Below are 20720 nucleotides of genomic sequence, written 5' to 3'. Positions count from 1 at the left end.
GGAGTCTGACTTCACATGTATCAGAGGAAGCATGTGTTAGTCTTCACCCTCCTGGTGTGTTGAGGTATCACTAGTGATAGGGGGAGTCCTAATGAATGGGTTGGGTAATTGGCTGTGTAAATGGGAAAAATTAAAAATAAAATTATATATATAAAAAAAGAATTATTACAATTTAACAAAAGAACTATTTATGCAAAGTTAAATAAAAAAAATAGAAAAGTAAATATTATACAGGATACTTAAAAATCTGTACAAAAAAAAGAAAAAAAAGAAAATTGTAAATTTAACTGGACTGAGCTTCTGAGTCTTTACATACCCAGCCAACACCCCTACTGAAAAAAATAAATCTGAGCGTTAGTAAATGTAACGTAATTAAATCTGTGTTATTAACAACAAAAAAATGTTTCTACCTTTACATGAATATATTTAGTTTTTAATTACTCCACATTTGTTCAAAATACAAGACATTGTGTATTTTTTCCTTAATATAATTTATTTATGTAATCCCAACAAATCTTTTTAGGTTCACAACAAACTTTCCTATAGGCTCCTGGTACCATATATTTGCATATTGGGTGTGGCCTCTCCCTTACGTACCATCTTTGTGTTGTCTGTTGCCCAAAGCTACCTGATCCTGGGCGTGCAGTAATTATAATATACATGTTGATTGGCAGGTCTCAGTGTTGTAGAGCTGTAAGAGCACATTAACTTTATTCTGTGTTTCTAGTGATCACAGTATGCTGACTCTGAGCTACAGAGTTCACTCTTTACCCAGTTTACTCCTGTATTACTCCAGTATTATACTGTTAAATAATAATATACTAAATATGTTGAGAATACCCATGGTTAACTTAAAATGATAAGTTATGTGAATATTACTAAAGTTTTATTAACTTGAAAGTGTGTTAAAATAAAGATGAATTGTTAGTTTATTTGACTAAACAGATCATTTTTTAAAAAGGACAAATTAAACACTTAAGTTGAGTTAACTCAGCTTTTTAAGTCAGCAGTGTACAAGAGAAAATTAAGTTGACGATACTTAAATTTCCCATCTAGTGTTAATGGACTCTTTTAAGTTGACACTTCCTGAAAAAGTATGTTAGCACAACTGGAGAAAATGAAGTAGTAAATACAAGCACTACTATTGCTTGATCTACCTAATTATCTGATGCAAAAAGTTGACATGATTTTTTATGTAGATCAAGCACACTATTTTTTTCAGGTTAGTGCTTTCAAGTACAACTCAATACCACTCAAGCTACTCAATACATGATAATAAAATGTTTAAAATTTGGCTTTTTTTAAATACGGGACATACCTGTCATAAATTGACATACAAAGAGATAGGTGTGTAACTCGTTTATTCACAAATAGCTTGTAGGAAAAAATTACAATTAAAAAACTTGTTGATGTTGAAAACACTGAAAAACACTGAAAAAAATGATGGGTAAAATTTACTTAAAAAAAGTTTCGCAACTTTCTGCATTTGCTTTTTTTAAGTAAATTTAATTTCAGATAAATATAAGTAACTTCAACTCGGTTCCAAGACTTAAATAGAGTTACACAGAGTAAATAAGAGAACTGAACTTCAGTCAATCCTTTCTTTTAGTAAACTTTACTTTATTTATTTTTACTGAATCAATCCTTTCTTTTAGTAAACTTTACTTTATTTATTTTTACTGAATCAATCCTTTCTTTTAGTAAACTTTACTTTATTTCTGCATACAATATTACCTAATTACAATTACTTCATTTATACAATATTATTATATATATTTTAGTTAAGACACACTTTTAAATATTTACATAATCTCAAAGATTTATTTTGTAAACAGACCAAGTCTCACTGTCTCAACACATGGACGGCATGTAATATATTATTTATAGTAAACTAGTATAAAGAATGTATTACATGCCGTCCATGTGTTGAGACAGTGTAATATGTGTGTTTTAACTAAAATATTTTAGGAATTAGGAATACTTTAGGAATTATAATATATTATGTATCATAAACTATTTGAGTAATATTGTATAAATTAAGTAATTGTAATTAGGTAATATTGTATGCAGAAATGAAGTAAAGTTTACTAAAAGAAAGGATTGACTGAAGTTTAGTTCACTTATTTACTCTATGTATCATTTAAGTCTTAAAACCGAGTTGAAGTTACTTAAATTTATCTGAAATTAAATTTATTTTAAAAAAAGCTAATGCAGAAAGTTGCAAAACTTTTTTTTCAAGTAAATTTTAAGCATCATTTTTTCCAGTGTAGAGGATTAGAAAAAATTCTATTGGTCCATGTATTATGAAATTCTAATACAGTATAAAGAACAACTGCAAAAATGCAAGTTACAAGATTTTAACATTATGTATTTTTACTACAGATAAATGCAAATCTAATAAATAATTATTTACAGATTTGTACATACATATCCATATGTACACATGTAGATATATGATGATATATCAGATTAGAGTATTGATGGATGATAAGAATGTATCAGATGATGCAGTTTGATCATTAAAACACACAAACTCTACAGGAGTGAAATAAAGAGTTAGTAGAGGAAACTCACCCACAGCAGATCCTGTGAACATCAGCAGAACTCCACAAATCAGCAGCATTTTCATTTAGTCCAGAGAACAGCAGTAGAACCCAGTCCTTCAGTCCTTCAGTCCCACACACTCCACTCTGATGGACCCACAGAACCTAAGATCACTCTCTAACAGTTTAACACTCCACAGGAAATAACACTACAGAGCTCTCTTCCTGTTCTTATTTTAATACACAGAATATTATAATCAGCATTCAGTTCACTATACACTAAATCTATTTCCATTTCTTTAATCAAAGTCAGTTAAAATAAAGGTTTTAATCTGCTTATTCTGTATCTGATCATATTATACTTCATATTAATTCATCACAGTGCTGATCATCACAGGGCTGAGTGGGTACACAGGGCTGGCTGGCCACGCCCCTTGTTTATGCTGAGTGTTTACCGCATGTTAGTGCTAGCTTGTGCTAAATGCAAAACACGAACAAGCTAGTTCATGCCTAAATGTAATAGAAGCACAAAACTACAGATCCCACCCTCAGACGAAGTCTCCTAGCTAATTCTGCTGTGTACTATCTGAGCTTCTCAACCAGCAGAACGAAATGAAGTTTCCTCAACTGATCTAGTGGGTAGAGCTTTGGTGGGGGGGTGATGGGGGTGAGGGATGGGTGGTTATATGCAGCGTTTTTTATTGTGAGGTCACAATAAGGGAGGAGCGTCCAAACAGCTCATAGAAGCAAATAATTCCTGACACCAAACTCTTTCACCTGACTCACAGAATTCAGAATACAGTACAGAAACTGTAAAGATTACGGTAAAAAGCTGGAAACTCTGCTGCCAGTATTTTACTGTAATTGTACAAGGATTTTTTACAGGGCTCATTGGAAAGGGCAAGGTTTTTTCCACTCTGTACTTTGGCTTCGTCATTATTTTTTTTTAATTGGAGTTTTGAAGTCACTTGTTGACTTAATCATCAGTGATTATTCAACATTGACTTGACTTTCACAATGTAACTGTCAAATTTGAAAAAAATATTGTTTGACCCCCAATATGACCCAATCTGACCATAACTGGGGCTGAATTTTTTAGGTGTAGACCATCACATGCCAAATTGGTCAAGGCCAGCTCTGGTTCCAGATGTGTGTGTGTGTGTGTGTGGTTTTTTCTAGTTAAATGGGATTTAATTGTGGTGGTTTCCCTGAGTTTTATTTATCCTATTGGTGTTGGGTTGGATGGTGGATAAGAGTCTCCAGCCAAGAGTTACTGTGTTATGGGAGAGTAACTGTATTTCTCTTGTTCTAAGTAAAGCTTAGATAGGATAAAAAAGTATTTTTTTCTGTGGTATAGCTCATATTTTATAATGTTTTATAGATACTCTGGTATATAGTTTCGGGTATATTCAGAAAATATACAAAAATAAACTGTGGGGTAAAATGTGTTAACACTGATGAGAGTTAAATAGAGTTATTATATGACTCCACATGATGTTGAATTATCTCTAAAACTTTAACTCTAATTTTAACACTACAGTGAGGGGGGGGGCATAATTTAAGTTAATTTACACTGTCAATTTAGCTATGTACTCTTACAATGGTTAACAAAACCATTTAATTATTATATTTTTAAAGAGATTAAATTAACATTGACTAAAATTGAGATCAGTCTGTTGTTCTGGCCCTATAAACCAGTTCTCATGTGGTTATCATCTCTGCCCCCTTAGGAACATTAATTACCTCCCCTGTTGTGAGGCCTGGTGCAGAGTACAGATAATTCTGCAACTGTCCACCAGAGGTCATCATAATAATTGAGTTTATAAAGTTTGAGGGCCTGTATTTGAATGTTGTTTAATGATGGTAATGATCACTGTGTGCTTTTCTCTACACATACTGCTGAGTGTTCAAAGTACATTCACCCCCTGCTAATAAAGACAGCATTAAATAAACTACTTAAGAACTTCATTTTTACCTGTTTAAATGCTTTAGCTCATCATTGGGACATAAAAGTAAAAAAAAGCATAACGCTATTTTCAGAATTAAAATTTCTTAAATACATTTTGGAGAGATTTGGGGACTTTGGAGATTTTAAAAGCCCACTTGAAGAAGCTACATATACCTTTATTTCTCTACTTCAGCCTGAATAACTAAATAACAGATCAGTTAAAGGAATCAATTCCAAATTTTACATGGTGAAAGTAGACCCATGGTGACAGACGTTTCCATAGCAGAGAGCATTAAAGCACATTAACTCTTCAATTTATAGTAACTAAAATTAAACTAAAATCTATATTATGAAATAAAAAGTTGTTTTTTAATTATATTCTGACCATTGTAATTTGATTTCAATATATTTCTATATTTTTTATGATTTGTTTATTCTTTTTAGTCACAATATTTGCTAAAACTGCCTCTAGTAGATCTAATGATTGAGCAGAATACCATGTGTGATATGTTTGCGTAATTTCAGGCAGAAAGAGTAATAAAAGGGTATTATTAAGAAGTTAAAGGCTTTAATAAAGACCTCATAATATGTCCCTGTTTCCTACAGTGTGTTTTACAGTACTGCAGTACTGGAGTGTGTTGTGTGTCTTCTGTAACAAAGAGGAACATCATTGCCCTCATAAAGCCGTAATACACCAGTAATAAACCAACGGCACAATGGCTCACCTGTAAAAGACCAGGAAAAGGCCCGTGTTTATTTAGTATACACAACTAATGTTCTGTTTATTTAATATCATAGAACAAAGAACATCACATTATTACAGTACCTAACCTTCAGTCAAACGAGAACAAAGGGCTGATGCTGTTTAAAAAACGAGTTTAAATCCCAGCATTATACTATTTACACTGATTACAAATAAAGATCTAAATCCTAATAATAGATAGAGTCATTCTGTGAAATACTCAGGTCTCAGGTGTGAATACAGCAGGTATTTCCCTCAGATTAAAGCAAATGTCACGATAGCTACATGTAAAAATATTGCCTTACTATAACTATACACCTTTAGGAATTCTATTTTTGAGACTTTTTTAAAGGTCACTGGGAAAAGCCTGGTAGAGCCGTCACCATTCATAGCATTGTTTGGTGTAGATCCGTCTAAAAGACATCTATGTATACTATGTCTATGCTAATACTTAAATAACTATTAAATAAATAACTACCTATTTACAAACAAGTGAATATGATTGTATCTACCATGCTAGTTAGCTTTCTAGTTAGCCTATTAGCCACCTTTGAGTAAGATTAGGTTTATAAGTTTTATTTTACAATAATGACATTTTTGCTTCAGCTGTAGCTGATAACCAATCAAAATCTAGCTAATGCTACAAAAGGTGTTTAACAGCCTGAATACTGAACTAGCTGAACTGTTAGCATGCTCATTCAGGTATGATTGCCGACTCCAAAAACAACCCCAAAAAACTACATAAAGCCCTCAAACAATTAAATACATAACTTAAAACTATTTGCACACAAGTTTATAAAAATAATTAACATACCATAACATAGTGTAAAGGGACATTCCAGGATTTTGGTACATTTCCTGTCCCACCATTTAAATTTCAAACGTACATATCCAAAATATCTAAATGACTATTTTTTGTGAATAATGTACTTGTTATGAGACAAACTGTAAAATATGGGGTAAAAATAAGCTCCTTAGATATTATTCAAAAGACCGAATACCTTTGGACCACCTCAAAAAATGGCCGTTTTCTCTTGTCCCACACATTGGGTGACCAACTCCTTTGGCAAATTTAACAATTAAAATAAGCTCTAAATAAACAACTTCCTCTTGTATATTGTTGATCTGCATCTCATTTACTTATTAAAACAACTTCTTTGGTCTACATTGTTTTGCATGTTACAGTTTTTATGCTATTAAGTTGTGTCCCACAACATGCGCTCAACCCTGTTACCATAAGGAATTTTACCTGCAGAGAAAGAGTTAAAAATATTTGTCTACTGGCACAAAGGAAGTGACATCACAAGGACATTTTCTGCCCACATGGCAAGACCAGGGCTGCGTCCGAAATCGCGTACTTCCATACTAAACAGTATGCAAAAGCAGTATGCGAGATCGGGTAGTGTGTCCGAATGCGCAGTAGGCGAGTTTGAGTACGCGAAAAGTTCCCGGATGACGTACTGCACCGGGAGACATTTTTAAGTATACAAGCCCAGCACACTTCACCCGCTAATATTTCCCACAATCCACCGGGAGCCGCGCTGAGCTGAGTGACCCGTCAGTGAGCGGCGGAGCGGCGGAGGAGAGGAGTGGAGAGAGAGAGAAGTTTATGAGGTGAGGAGATTCAGATATATAAACTGTTTTGGTTGTTTGTGATATCAGGCTGTAAATGAAAGATTTATGAGGGTTAGTTTAAGTTAAAGTAGCGAGTTATAGGGGTGTGGGTTTGTTATTAATGCTGTTGCAGACAGAATTTCTTTATTTTCGTATCTGAACTGCTTTACTGAGCAGCGTTAGCCCTGTGCTACTGAGATCAGTTAGCTTAGCTAGAGTTATTAAACTTATCACAACTCTTTATTAATCTTCTGTTCTGCAGCACCAGCGTTTACTAACTCACTACCCTGTATACTGCTGCAGTTCTGAGGAGCTGGGGCAGTTTTAACTTAATACTGATCAGTCTGTATAAACTCATCTGAGAAAAAAGGCTGCTGATATCAGAGAGGCTTTTCAACAGACAGACAGACTGGTTGCCAAAAATCACATTAATAAATTATAACCAAAATCTGACCATTTTATTTAGTTTTATTAAATAGCTAGCTAACCAGCCAGGATGGTAAGACTTTTATGTTGTTCAGAATTTATATTATATTTGTTTAATGACCAAGCTAAACTGTTTTAATCTGTGTGTTTCAGATTCAACTATCCTTCCTACTCGAGAGGATGAAGATGAAGAGAGGGAGAAAAATGAACAATGAATAAAAAAAATAAATAAAGCTACTTTAAAGACTTGTCATTCTTGTATTTTGTGAGAAATGTATTTGTGTAAATATGCAAGTGAGGGAAAAATTATATTAAATAAAATAACTAAAATATTTTTTTAATTTACATTTTATTGCCAAATATGATCCCCAGTTTTCCTGAAACTGACTGGTTCTAGCATATTTTATTTACATCAGTAATGCATATATGTTGCCTTTATGTTTAATGCAGTCAGTAAAAGATAATGTATAACAATAAGGATCATGTGTTTAAATATTTAGGCTAGAAAAGGAAATTCTGAGGTGAAATGGAAAGGCAGGAATTAATTAACATTTTGGTATTTATCTTTGAAACTTTTTGATAATTGTTTTGTTGCATAAGCAAGTATTATTAATATACTTCATGAATATTAAACAGTCTGTTCATATTTATTATTAAATATTTCATATTTGAGGAAATATTAATTTTAAGTTTTATTTACAGTCAGTGTTTATTAAATAGGACAGTTTGGGGGTTTATTTATTAATAAGAGCTGATTAATGAGGGGATTTTAATGAAATTAATTAGGGTAAAGCTCTGTAAAGTGTGCCGCTGGTTAGGAGGGGTGAGAGGTGAAAGGGCGTCAGAGGTAAGATGGTGGATGTAGTGCGTCCGAGGCTGCGTGCGTACTGCGGTCTGGCGTACTGAAAAAGCGTACTGCTTTGCTCGACAAGCAGTGCGTACTCACCCCAATCCAGTACGTACTGCTTAAGTACGCGATTTCGGACGCAGCCCAAGGCTGTATTCGGAATGGCATACTACATACTACTCGCGTACTAAATCTGCCTAAAGCCAGTATGCAGTACGCAGTGTGTGACCAAACTGAGGATCTGTAGTGCCCTACAGGTACCCGGATGGTGTACTACTCCGCTCCGATTTCGCAGTGTGCATGGGGAGCTATCTTCGCGGTGTACTGCATCCCAACATGCATTGCGACTGGCTTCTCCAGCTCGCTTCAGAAAAAAACAAGATGGAGGCGAGTGCGAGAGATTTTTAAATTTTATAAATAAATATATTTTTAAATTAAGGGAATTATTTTGGAAAGTATTGGCTCACCGCTGTCGAGCCCCCTCCGCTGCCGCGGCCGTGCTCTGTCCGCCGCCGGGACCCTCAGCTGCCGCGCGTTCTCCGCGGGTGGGGACCCTCCGCTGCCGTGGCCGCGCGTTCTCCGCGGGTGGGGACCCTCCGCTGCCGCGGCCGCGCGTTCTCCGCGGCGGGGACCCACCGCTGCCGCGACCGAGCGCTTTCCGCGGCCGGGACCCTCCGCTGCCGCGACCGAGCGCTTTCCGCGGCCGGGACCCTCCGCTGCCGCGACCGAGCGCTTTCCGCGGCCGGGACCCTCCGCTGCCGCGACCGAGCGCTTTCCGCGGCCGGGACAGCGGAGGGTCTCGACAGCGGTGAGCCATTACTTTCCTTGATGCAGTAAATTATTCCCTGAGTTTTAATAAATTATTCTGTTACTTTAATAAAAAATTCCCTCAGTTTTAATAAATCGTTCTCTTTATTTAATAAATAATTACCTTTGTTTAATAAATCGTTCAGTTGATTTAATAAATAATTTCCTGTGTTTAAATACATATTTTTCTTTTAAATAAGGGAATTATTTGAATACAAATTAGTAAAATTGTTTGATTTGTGTTGAGATTGTGTAAATATGAATGAGAGTTTGTTTAAATGTTTTCTTCTTGTTGGTACTTACATAGATGAAAATAGTAATCTACTAAAATAAATAGAAAAACATATTTAAATATAACTGGAACATACTTGGGTTGTGGGGGCTGCTGCTAATTGGTTGTTAGAATTGGGTTAGCTGCTAAACTCTAAAATAAAAGCAGCAATTGCTATTCTGGACAGTATGCAGATCTCATTAGTTTTAATAATGAAAAGGTAGGACATTTTTCATGTTCTTTCTGTTTACAACTCACTCTAAGGAATTCGGAGCACTACAGAGCACTGATTGGTGTGTCACAGCAGGACCGTGTAGGGTACTACAATCAAAAGTGTTGCAGTACCGAATACTACATACTGGGCAGTGTGTAGTATGCAGTACATAGTGCAGTATGCAGTACGCAGTATAGTAGTATGCCATGGCATACTACATACTACTCGCGTACTAAATCTGCCTAAAGCCAGTATGCAGTACACAGTATGTGACCAAACTGAGGATCTGTAGTGCACTACAGGTACCCGGATGGTGTACTACTCCGCTCCGATTCCGCAGTGTGCATGGGGAGCTATCTTCCGGTGTACTGCATCCCAACATGCATTGCAACTGGCTTCTCCAGCTCGCTTCAGAAAAAAACAAGATGGAGGCGAGTGCGAGAGAATTATGGAAATATATATATTTTTAAATTAAGTGAAATTTAAATTTAAATTTGGAAAGTATTGGCTCACAGCTGTCGAGACCCTCCGCTGCCGCGGCCGAGCGCTCTCCGCGGCCGTGTCCCTCCGCTGCCTCGGCCGAGCGCTCTCCGCGGCCGTGTCCCTCCGCTGCCTCGGCCGAGCGCTCTCCGCGGCCGTGTCCCTCCGCTGCCTCGGCCGAGCGCTCTCCGCGGCCGGGACCCTCCGCTGACGCGGCCGCGCGTTCTCCGCGTCCGGGACCCTCCGCTGTGTGCTGCCTTGCTGTAGTAAATAATTCCCTCAGTTTTAATAAATTATTCTGTTATTTTAATAAATAATTCCCTCAGTTTTAATAAATTATTCTGTTATTTTAATAAATAATTCCCTCAGTTTTAATAAATTATTCTGTTATTTTAATAAATAATTCCCTCAGTTTTAATAAATTATTCTGTTATTTTAATAAATAATTCCCTCAGTTTTAATAAATTATTCTGTTATTTTAATAAATAATTCCCTCAGTTTTAATAAATTATTCTGTTATTTTAATAAATAATTCCCTCAGTTTTAATAAATTATTCTGTTATTTTAATAAATAATTCCCTCAGTTTTAATAAATTATTCTGTTATTTTAGTAAATAATTCCCTCAGTTTTAATAAATCGTTCTTATTTATTTAATAAATAATTCCAAAAAATTATTCTGTTATTTTAATAAATGTTTCCCTCAGTTTAAATAAATTACTCTGTTACTTTAATAAATAATTCCCTTAGTTTTAATAAATCGTTCTCTTTATTTAATAAATAATTCCAATAGATTGTTCTGTTCTTTTAATACATAATTCCCTCAGTTTTAATAAATTATTTTGTTACTTTAATAAATAATTCCCTCAGTTTTAATAAATTTGTTACTTTAATAAATAATTCCAATAAATCGTTCTGTTAATTTAATAAATAATTCCCTTCTTAATCAATCGTTCTGTTGATTTAATAAATAATTCCCTCAGTTTTAATACATATTTTTCTTTTAAATAAGGGAATGATTTGAATACAAATTAATACAATTGTTTCACTTGTGCAACGTGTCTCATTTCTTTTATTGTTGAGATTGTGTAAATATGAATGAGAGTTTGTTTAAATGTTTTCTTCTTGTTGGTATTTACATAGATGAAAATAGTAATCTACTAAAATAAATAGGAAAACATATTTAACTGGAACATATTTGGGTTGTGGGGGCTGCTGCTAAATGGTTGTTAGAATTGGGTTAACTGCACCTACATTAAACTCTAAAATAAAAGCAGCAACTGCTGTTCTGGACAATATGCAGATCTCATTAGTCTTAATAATGAAAAGGTAGGACATTTTTCATGTTCTTTCTGTTTACAACTCACTCTGAGGAATTCAGAGCACTACAGAGCACTGACTGGTGTGTCACAGCAGGACCGTGTAGGGTACTACAATCAAAAGTGTTACAGTACCGAATACTACATACTGGGCAGTGTGTAGTATGCAGTATATACTAGTGCAGTATGCAGTACGCAGTATAGTAGTATGCCATTCCGAATACAGCCCAAGAGTAAGTGCTCTAACAAACTTCAAGTTTTTTTTTTCAAATATGTTTGTCCAAGTTGTGTGAGTCACTCAGTGAACGCAACCCTGTTACTCATATTATAAGACTAATAATGAGTAGATTCAAAATTTACTTTATATACTTATATAAATGATCTTGTATACATAGCTAAATGTTACAGTTAGCATCTGTTCCTGGGTTAAACCACAACTTAGCCTAGATTTGCAACCCTGTTACTCGCAACCCTGTTACTGTAAGTTACCAAATATATTGCATAATCTAATTTAAAAAACTGCTTTGATACCTGAGCTTGACGAATCAAACTTTTTGATAGTCTATTATCTGTATTTTATAAATATATGACTAAAAATGATCAAATTGAAGATCAAATTTTCAGAAGTGACCACCCCTGAAATGTATCAAAATCCTGGAATGTCCCTAAACACTTTTGCTGTGAATAAGATAATATCTGTAATATCCAGGTAACAGCACAAGGCTGGATGTGGCAGAAACAGCATTTTAGCTTGCTGTAGTCAGGTTATATTTATCAGTGCCGTTATCGGATAATATTAATCTATTTCCTCATTTTACTTCAGTTTCTCCAGTTGTATTTCTTTAGTAAGTTCATTTCTAGTACTTCTACTGCAGGGTTCACAGTAACTTTAAACATGGTGCTTTAGTGAGACTAAGTGTAGTAAAAACAAACGACTGACAATGAATGATTGTCAGGGTAATGCAGGAAATATTAATAAACTCGATTTGTACCTACAGTGAGTGATAAAGCATGAAGTGCCATCAGATTTTTTTTGCCATTTATTTATATATTTGTATTTTTATTCATTTTTTTTTCTGTAAAAGTTTACACTCATACACAGCAAAAACAGGAGAGTTTAAATTTCAGAGTTAAACAGCTGAGAGTTGATTTTAACTCATTCAGATTTAAATGGTGTTCAGTGTTGGAGTTATTTGACAGAGTTGAATATTTCAGTGTTAATCCCACTAAACCCAATAAATACTGGCCAACTCCACAGAGATTTCATTAAACTCCACCCAGTTAAACACGTTATTTGCATAATGGGTGTGTCCCCCAGATCCTAACTTACCATCAGTGTGAAATCTTGCCCACCAGGGCTCCTTCCACTGGGTATTGTGTTATATTTTGTTTAATGCTTGTTTGTTTAGCCAATATATTGTAGGCTATAAGAGCAAGTTACTCTCCTTTGTACAGTAAATTGTGATAAAGTGTTGGTAATGCACTAAGAAATACAATGGAAAATTACACACTAACCTGTCCTGAATAATAATTAAATAATAAAAAGTCATATTAATTGACTAATCTTCTTCTCATTTATATATTTTTTAAACTATGTTCAGTGTCAGTGTAACAATTTAGGAAGTTAAAGGAATACAAATGTGAGTTAAAAAGGAACTCTTGAGAAACACTACAAATAGTAGTAAACACACCACCATCCCCATAGGGTGGGTTTAACCCAAACAGGTTTGTTGTAATGGTAAACTAAATCAATTTCTAAAATCATACACTCTCATACACTCTGTGATACTAAATTCACAAAGTGTAAAATGCACAGTTTATATATTAACTGCTCAAGGACAAAGAAAATAATTTTCTGGTTGATGTTTGTATTTTATTTATAATTTATCTCCCAGTGGATCTAGATGACAGAAAGATAAACTGCTAGTTAGATAAACTGCCTATGCGAATAAATGTGTTCTGGCTCTATTTATTTATTTATTCATTCATTCATGGGAAGCATTATAAATTGACACTTGAGTATGTAGATGTTAATGTAATCTCTGAAGGTGAAGTATAAAATGTACAGGTAAAAACGCAAAAATAACAGGTAAAAAAAATTAACCAACATTTTTACATTTTGCGTGTGTAAATGAACTTCTCGTGAGCACAAATGTAAAACTTGCAAGCAAAAAAAAGTGAATGGTGTGCGCGCTGAAGAAAATGTTGCGTAATTAACAGCAAGTATATCTCTACCTTAAGGTTGTTAGATTAATGTCGTAAATCTCTAATCACTGATTTACTAAACCAGCATATAGCACATATTAATAAATGTGTTGCAGACATTTTTGGTAGTTTTTTCATTTATTTTCCTCCCTTTTTCCTCAATATGAGATGAGTATAATGTTATACATGTTGTTTGTCTGTATATTTTAATAATACTGCAACAAAAAACATTGGTTCCACTTGCTGGACTTAATTGCAATTAAATGCTTCATGGTTGTCTGCAATTTTCTCTAATATTGTTCTAGAGGTGAATTGTTCCTCTTATTCCATTTCACATTGCAACTTAAGATAATAGGGTTCATTTGAGTATGTATCATGTATATTTTAGTATACTCAACTTTAATGCTTTAATTTATGCTACATATTACATATTGAAACACTAGGTAATATAAGTAACTAGTAAATTAGTTAGGATTGAGGGATTAGTGCAAATATACAGTACACTGAAAAAAATAGTGTGCTTGATCTACTTAAAAAAATCATGTCAACTTTTTGCATCAGATAATTAGGTAGATCAAGCAATAGTAGTGCTTGTATTTACTACTTCATTTTCTCCAGTTGTGCTAACATACTTTTTCAGGAAGTGTCAACTTAAAAGAGTCCATTAACACTACATGGGAAATTTAAGTATCGTCAACTTAATTTTCTCTTGTACACTGCTGACTTAAAAAGCGGAGTTAACTCAACTTAAGTGTTTAATTTGTATCTGTTTAGTCTAATAAACTAACAATTCATCTTTATTTTAACACACTTTCAAGTTAATAAAACTTTAGTAATATTCACATAACTTATCATTTTAAGTTAACCATGGGTATTCTCAACATATTTATTATATAATTATTTAACAGTATAATAGTGGAGTAATACAGGAGTAAACTGGGTAAAGAGTGAACTCTGTAGCTCAGAGTCAGCATACTGTGATCACTAGAAACACAGAATAAAGTTAATGTGCTCTTACAGCTCTACAACACTGAGACCTGCCAATCAACATGTATATTATAATTACTGCACGCCCAGGATCAGGTAGCTTTGGGCAACAGACAACACAAAGATGGTACGTAAGGGAGAGGCCACTTCCAATATGCAAATATATGGTCCCAGGAGCCAATAGGAAAGCTGCATGAACCAACACTGTAGAAAGAGCATTGACACAGGTAGTGACTAAAACTCTAGTAAATATAACAAGACTTTAGTTTGTTGTGAACCTAAAAAGATTTGTTGGGATTACATAAATAAATTATATTAAGGTAAAAATACACAATGTGGAGTAATTAAACACTGGATATATTCATGTAAAGGTAGAAACATATTTTTTTGTTGTTAATATCACAGATTTAATTACGTTACATTTACTAACACTCAGATTTATTTTTTTCAGAGTAGTAAGGACTGTATACACATAAGCACACACTTTCCATCTTTTTTTAAACATTTTTTTAGCATATTTCCTATTATAACTCAGTAAGTTTCAAAAGAGACTTTACTGTTTTTGAACGCTAATGCTAACTGAACGTATCTCTGTACTTAAGTCTGGTAAAGTTGAACAGATGTTGTTTTCCACATATTCCACAAGCTCTCAGAGGAATCCCCCAAAGGGATTTTCACATCCTGTCTGTCTGTCTGTCTGTCTGTCTGTCACTACAGCTTCCTCTTTTTCTCAAACACTGCGATGTGATCATAGAAAATGAACAAAGACATCTATGTTTAACTTTGAATTATTTTTATTACTGAAAAATATGTGCAAAAGCTAGTGATTTTACATCAATCTAGTCCAGTGATTGCTGTGATTCTGTGTAAAAACAAAAACAACATATACTATATTATATAATATACATATACATAGTATATTAGCCCTCAAAAGCACTTTCAGGTCTTATTTTTTAATAAACAAAAGGGAAAAAAGAAATAAATCTCTTAAAATGTAAAAGCAAATGTAAATAATTCAAATAAATATATGACATATCTCTTTTGCTTTCATAAGCCCAGCCTTCAGGCAAAAGAGAGATAGAGCGGAGGCGGTGTGCACTGCAAAACCTGCGCAGTGGTGGATGAGAGAATGAGCATCAGTATAAATAGAATGTAATAGATTCATGAGAAAATGAAAGTGAATATTATTGTTATTAATGAATTCTTCTGGCATTAAATCTCATCACTTCTTCACAGGGGTTTACTTTCCATCCTGTGGAAAAAAAGAGAGAAAAGAAAGTATTATTAGGGCACTTTTACAATAATTATAACAATAATTTAAACAATTTCAACAAGAGCTGAGCAATATGATGATATTTATCGTATTGTGATAAGCTTTCTTATTGTTTGAACAATATACTTTTTTAAACATATATAGGACATAATCTGTGCTTAAAGAACACATCTGATCCAACTGTATGTTTCATTACATATTATATATATATATATATATATATATATATATATATATATATATATATATATATATATATATATATATATACTATTAATATATAATATGTAATAGTGTGTAGTGTCTAACTAACTATTAATTGACACTATTTAAGACATAATTAAACAATACAAAATGTTAATGTGTATTAATGTTGTAAATAATAGTGAATTGATACATTAGTTGTTCAAAATGTTTGTAATGATAAATGATGTCTATTATAATTCATGAACTATTGTTATAACTGTTTTAAGTGCTGTTATTTAATGTACCTTTATTTTAAAGTGTTACTCACTTTACTGTAAGCCCAGACAAGTTGAATTTACTTAAATATTTTAAGAAAAATGGTTGCCTTAAAAATGTATGGAGTAATACAATTTTGAAAAAAGTTATCATAACTTTAAACAAGAAGTTAGTACAACTAAAAGGGGAGGTTTATTTAACTTTGTTATTTTTCTTATATTGTAAGACAGGATGAGTTGAGTTTAATTTACTTTTTTAAGGTATCTGGTTTGCTCAATGTTTTTTAGTTTTTAAGTAATGGGAAATAAAATTTAATTAGCATAAATTAAAACACCAAGTTTTTACAACTCAAAGGGAAGTTAATTTAACTTTTTTAGTTTTGTTATACCAATTAATTTACCCAAACATTCTACATAGAATCTTGTGTTCCAAATAAATACTTCTTACTTTTCTTTTGAATTTCCTTTTACTTAAATATTTATAATATAAATAGTCACACTGTAGGTGAGACAGTTAATTGTAAAATACGATCTATATATGATCTACATGTTTACCAAAGGTAGCCCCGGGGGGAATGACTACACACTGATGGTGAGTCTCAGAAACAAGAAGTCACATCCAAAATGCAAATAGTTTGTCCCAACAAACTAAAGACAGTTATTATAAGTTAACTCAACTCAAAGGTCTCCGTTTGAAAGTATAGTTGCCCACAAATGTTCATCTAATTTATAGTAGTTGAGTAATGTTTGGAAATATTCAATTCTACATAAAACAGACTCTTAAGTAGTTTTTTTTTACTGGAATTGGATTTTACTATTTATGTTGAATAAAAAAGTTATTTATTGTACATTATTTTATTAGTATTAGAATCTCTGAGAGTGTGCACAGAGACTCAGCGTACCCCGCAGCAGCCGCAGCAGTCCCCGCAGATCGTCCCGATCACACCGTTGATGACCTGGAAGGCGCACAGAGCCACCTGCACCAGACCCATGATCAGCAGCATGGAGAAGAGAGTCAGGTGCCAGGTCACGATTCCTGAGGGCGCCTTGCACTCGTCCCACATGGTGTTGTTCGACAGGTAGTTACTGAGAGAGAGAGAGTGAGAGAGACAGGTGACAACAAAGGTTATTTAGGAAAATTATGGAAAAGAGAGGAGATTATAAATAGCTATTCTAATACAGTGTCACATTTTACATTAAAGATTTTCCTCAGAAATAAAAAAAAACGAATACAGGTAAAATATTTAAAAATGCGTTTTTATAACAGTACTTACAACAGTAAAAAAAAAAACTTTATTAAAAATAAAACAAGTAAAGCAGTCTAGTAAGTGAGGACTGGAAATTAATTTACCCTTATTTTAAAGTATTACCCAGTTAATAAAATAAAATAAAAATAGCTACCTGGAAAAACATACAAAGAAAAAAAATCAATAAATGAAAATGCAATGACTTTTGAATGAATAATTTTTAATTATTTTTAAAATATCTTCACTCACATAAATTACAATAAAAAACTGGGGTTTGCTTTTTGTACAGCAATTTTATTTATTTTATAATTAAAAATCTGATATTTGAAAGCAAATATTTTAAGCAACCAGTAAATAAAAATTCAACCAAGTTCATTTAAAGCATTTTAAAATACTCACCCATCATGGAAGGGGTACACAAATGTGCCGTTGGAATAAGCTGTTACACACTTGGGTCCCCGATTAATTGCAACCGCTGACACAATGAAGGAGTAACCAGCACCCAGGAGCCCAATTCCAGCAAAGATAATGGAGAAGAACATCTAAAGAGAGAGAGATTCAGAAATCAGTTTTTAAAGTTTCAAAAATTAAAAGAACACTTTGGATAATATCTAAAATATCTGAAATATTAAAACTATTGATTATTGATGCAGTAATTAAGCTTAATCCATTTTTGACAAATGGTTTTTAATACATGTCTTTAGTGCAGGCCTCAACATTTCTAATCAGTTGCCAAAGAAAGGAGAAGTAAACCAGTAAACCAAATAATATATAAAAAAATGAGTGAAAAAAAAAAAAATTCAACATAAAAATTAAATCATTTTACTGTTTTACATTTCTATTGTACAGTATTTTCACTGACAAATGACAAATTCAATTGAAATAATTATACATATATAATAATATATATTTTAATATATTATTTATTATTTATAGTTTTTAACCGGATGTATAATAATAGAGAGACAAATTCCTCACCGCAAATCTTTTTCCGCAGCTCTCATTGCCACAGCAGCCACAGCAGTCATTGTTCTTCAGGCCCAGGAAGACCAGCGCTGGGAAAATCATCTAAAAATATATATTAAAAAAAACAAACGTGTTATATATATAAATATATATTAATTTACATATTATAATTTATTTAACAGCTTTTATTTTCCTAACCAGTGACTCATTGGAATTTGCAATAAGAGTAAGTTTAGCAACTTTAGGCGACTATTGGCTCCTAAGAAATGTTCTTTTATTTAATTTTTCTCTTCTAAAAGTACAATACTTTACTATAAAAGCGTCATTTTTTAAAAAATAGTACCGTATGTCTTCCTAATACTACAAAATACTGACTTTTACACAAACTCAATACAATCCAAAGGTTTATTTAGTTCACTCATAAAGGTACGAGTTCACTCACCAGAGCACAGGAGCCCAAAATGCCCCCGAAGAACCAGACCTCGTCTGTGATGTCCTCATTGTTGGCAGCAGTTTTACCTCCAGGGAAGAAGAGCAGGACGTTGCAGAGGAAGCACAGGATAGCCAGAGGGATCAGGGTGATCCCCAAGCACTTGGCGAAATTCCCTGAACACATGATTCAGTCTTTTCTGTTTAAAGCAGGAAAACAATGACAGTCCAGGACGGTTCAGTCCAGTGCAGTTCTATCCCAGGGCCTGGTCCAGCTGCTGGTACCTGCTGAGCTGAGCTGAGCTGAGCTGAGATGGAGCTGGTGCGAGTATATATACACCTCTGCAGTGTGATGTCACCAATCCTGAGTTGGATTTTTACAGCATTTGTTGTACTATGACAACGATCTGTCTGTTAATGTTCTACCACAGCCCGTCCCTGCCCTCGTCCTCTGCTGTTCCTGCAGTACTGGTGATCTCTGGTGCTCTGTTCAGCATGGGGAGGGTGTATGACACTGCATTTTTTAAAAATCTTATTTGGGGGTGTATGACTTTAATCATAAATTCATGTGATTTCTGTATTTTACTGTATTTGAATTTATTTTTAATATACTAATCTACACTGTGAGCCTCGATGAGTTGAATTTTCTTAAATCATTTTAGCAGAGAACAGTTGCCTTAACCCTCCTATTGTGTTCATTCGTCAGGAACAGCAATGATGTTCCTCGATCAGTCTGACCCGGTGCAATCTTTATGCTCACTAGCAACCATTTTTGTCAGTTAGCCTCACTGATAAGTTTCCCAAATCCTTAAATTCTCTTTACTGTATTGTGTGTGTGGAAAATCTCTTACTTTCACTATTAAACATTATCCTAGTGTTAGTGCTAGTGCTAGTGCAAGATTTTAAGTAATCACCAATCACCACCATTTTTTATCAACCACATTTCTTCCTCAAAGCAGTGTTGCCAACTTTGTTGCTATATTTAGCACCTTTTCCTCTGGTCCACACTGCAAATGAACTGCGCATGCTCAAAGCCACCGCTGACTGACCCCGCCCCGTATTTACACAGCGGGATGTAAATATGAATATGTCTTTAGTGTGACACGAAAATAAATCACTGCATTTAATTCACACAGTCTCAGTCACCTCATTCACCACATAGCCTGTGAAAAGCTAAACATCTAGCTAGCTTATCATTGAACAATGTGTGTATAATAGGTTTGAAACTAAAGACAACTTAGGAACACTTAGGAAAATAAAATAAAATAAAAAACAAACAAAAAACGAAGTAACTCTGTCAAAGTGTCTTTTTTATGGTCACTTTGCTGGTCCCAAGCCCAGATAAAGGAGGAGGTAGCTACCTGCTACAGTTCGTAACCCACTTTCTGTAGTTTCAGCAATTATCTTAGATGATTTCGCTGCTTCATGCATGCAGTTAAACACATTTACTGATGACAGATCTGCACACTCTTGTTCTTCATGAGGGACAGTGAGTGACCACAGATACACAGCTGTATATACAATATACAAGCTGTATTACTCTTTATTATAAATCATATGTTTTTTTATAGTAATTAATTTAATTGTTTACTTAAACTTGTGTTCAAATTTACCTGTACAGTTATCTTATGTTATATTTTGTCAGGAAAAAATATATATTTGTTAATCACAGCTTTGGCAATACAAATGTGAATATTTGTCATGCTAATAAAGCAACTTTGAATTGAATTGAGTCACCTGGAGTCACCTTGAGTCACCTAGTTTTCTCAGCGTCTTGAAGGAGTTTCTGGAGGTGCTGTAGTTGAAACAAAAGTTGCTGCTTTTCCTTCACGCTGTGAAGCTCCAGCTCATCCCAATTAAATCACCTCAAATCACCATCTCAGTTCATCAGGTTTAGATCAGGGGATTAATGTGGAGGACTAACACTTTTTTACTGTTGTAAT

At 33.9% G+C, this 20720-nt stretch overlaps 1 protein-coding gene and 1 long non-coding RNA gene across 2 annotated transcripts; one reads left to right on the top strand and one right to left on the bottom strand.

The window, feature by feature from the left end:
• Positions 1–6563: 6563 nt before the first annotated feature.
• LOC111193415 (uncharacterized) lies at positions 6564–7524 on the top strand. The gene is made up of 2 exons (XR_007424847.1): positions 6564–6847; positions 7427–7524. It is a non-coding gene; the product is annotated as an uncharacterized LOC111193415 (long non-coding RNA).
• A 7653-nt stretch (positions 7525–15177) lies between these two features.
• On the bottom strand, positions 15178–19087 carry tm4sf4 (transmembrane 4 L six family member 4). The gene is made up of 5 exons (XM_022669468.2): positions 18791–19087; positions 18361–18450; positions 17782–17924; positions 17038–17221; positions 15178–15653 (listed from the first exon to the last, which is right to left on the bottom strand). The coding sequence occupies exons 1-5, from the start codon at positions 18962–18964 to the stop codon at positions 15642–15644; spliced, it is 603 nt and encodes a 200-aa protein (XP_022525189.2). The 5' UTR covers positions 18965–19087; the 3' UTR covers positions 15178–15641.
• Between the last annotated feature and the right edge of the window lie 1633 nt (positions 19088–20720).

The sequence above is a fragment of the Astyanax mexicanus genome, chromosome 16 (assembly GCF_023375975.1).
Source record: "Astyanax mexicanus isolate ESR-SI-001 chromosome 16, AstMex3_surface, whole genome shotgun sequence".
Classification (NCBI taxonomy): domain Eukaryota; kingdom Metazoa; phylum Chordata; class Actinopteri; order Characiformes; family Acestrorhamphidae; genus Astyanax; species Astyanax mexicanus.
Note: the sequence above shows the minus strand (reverse complement) of the source record. Positions and strands in the feature narration are given on the sequence as shown.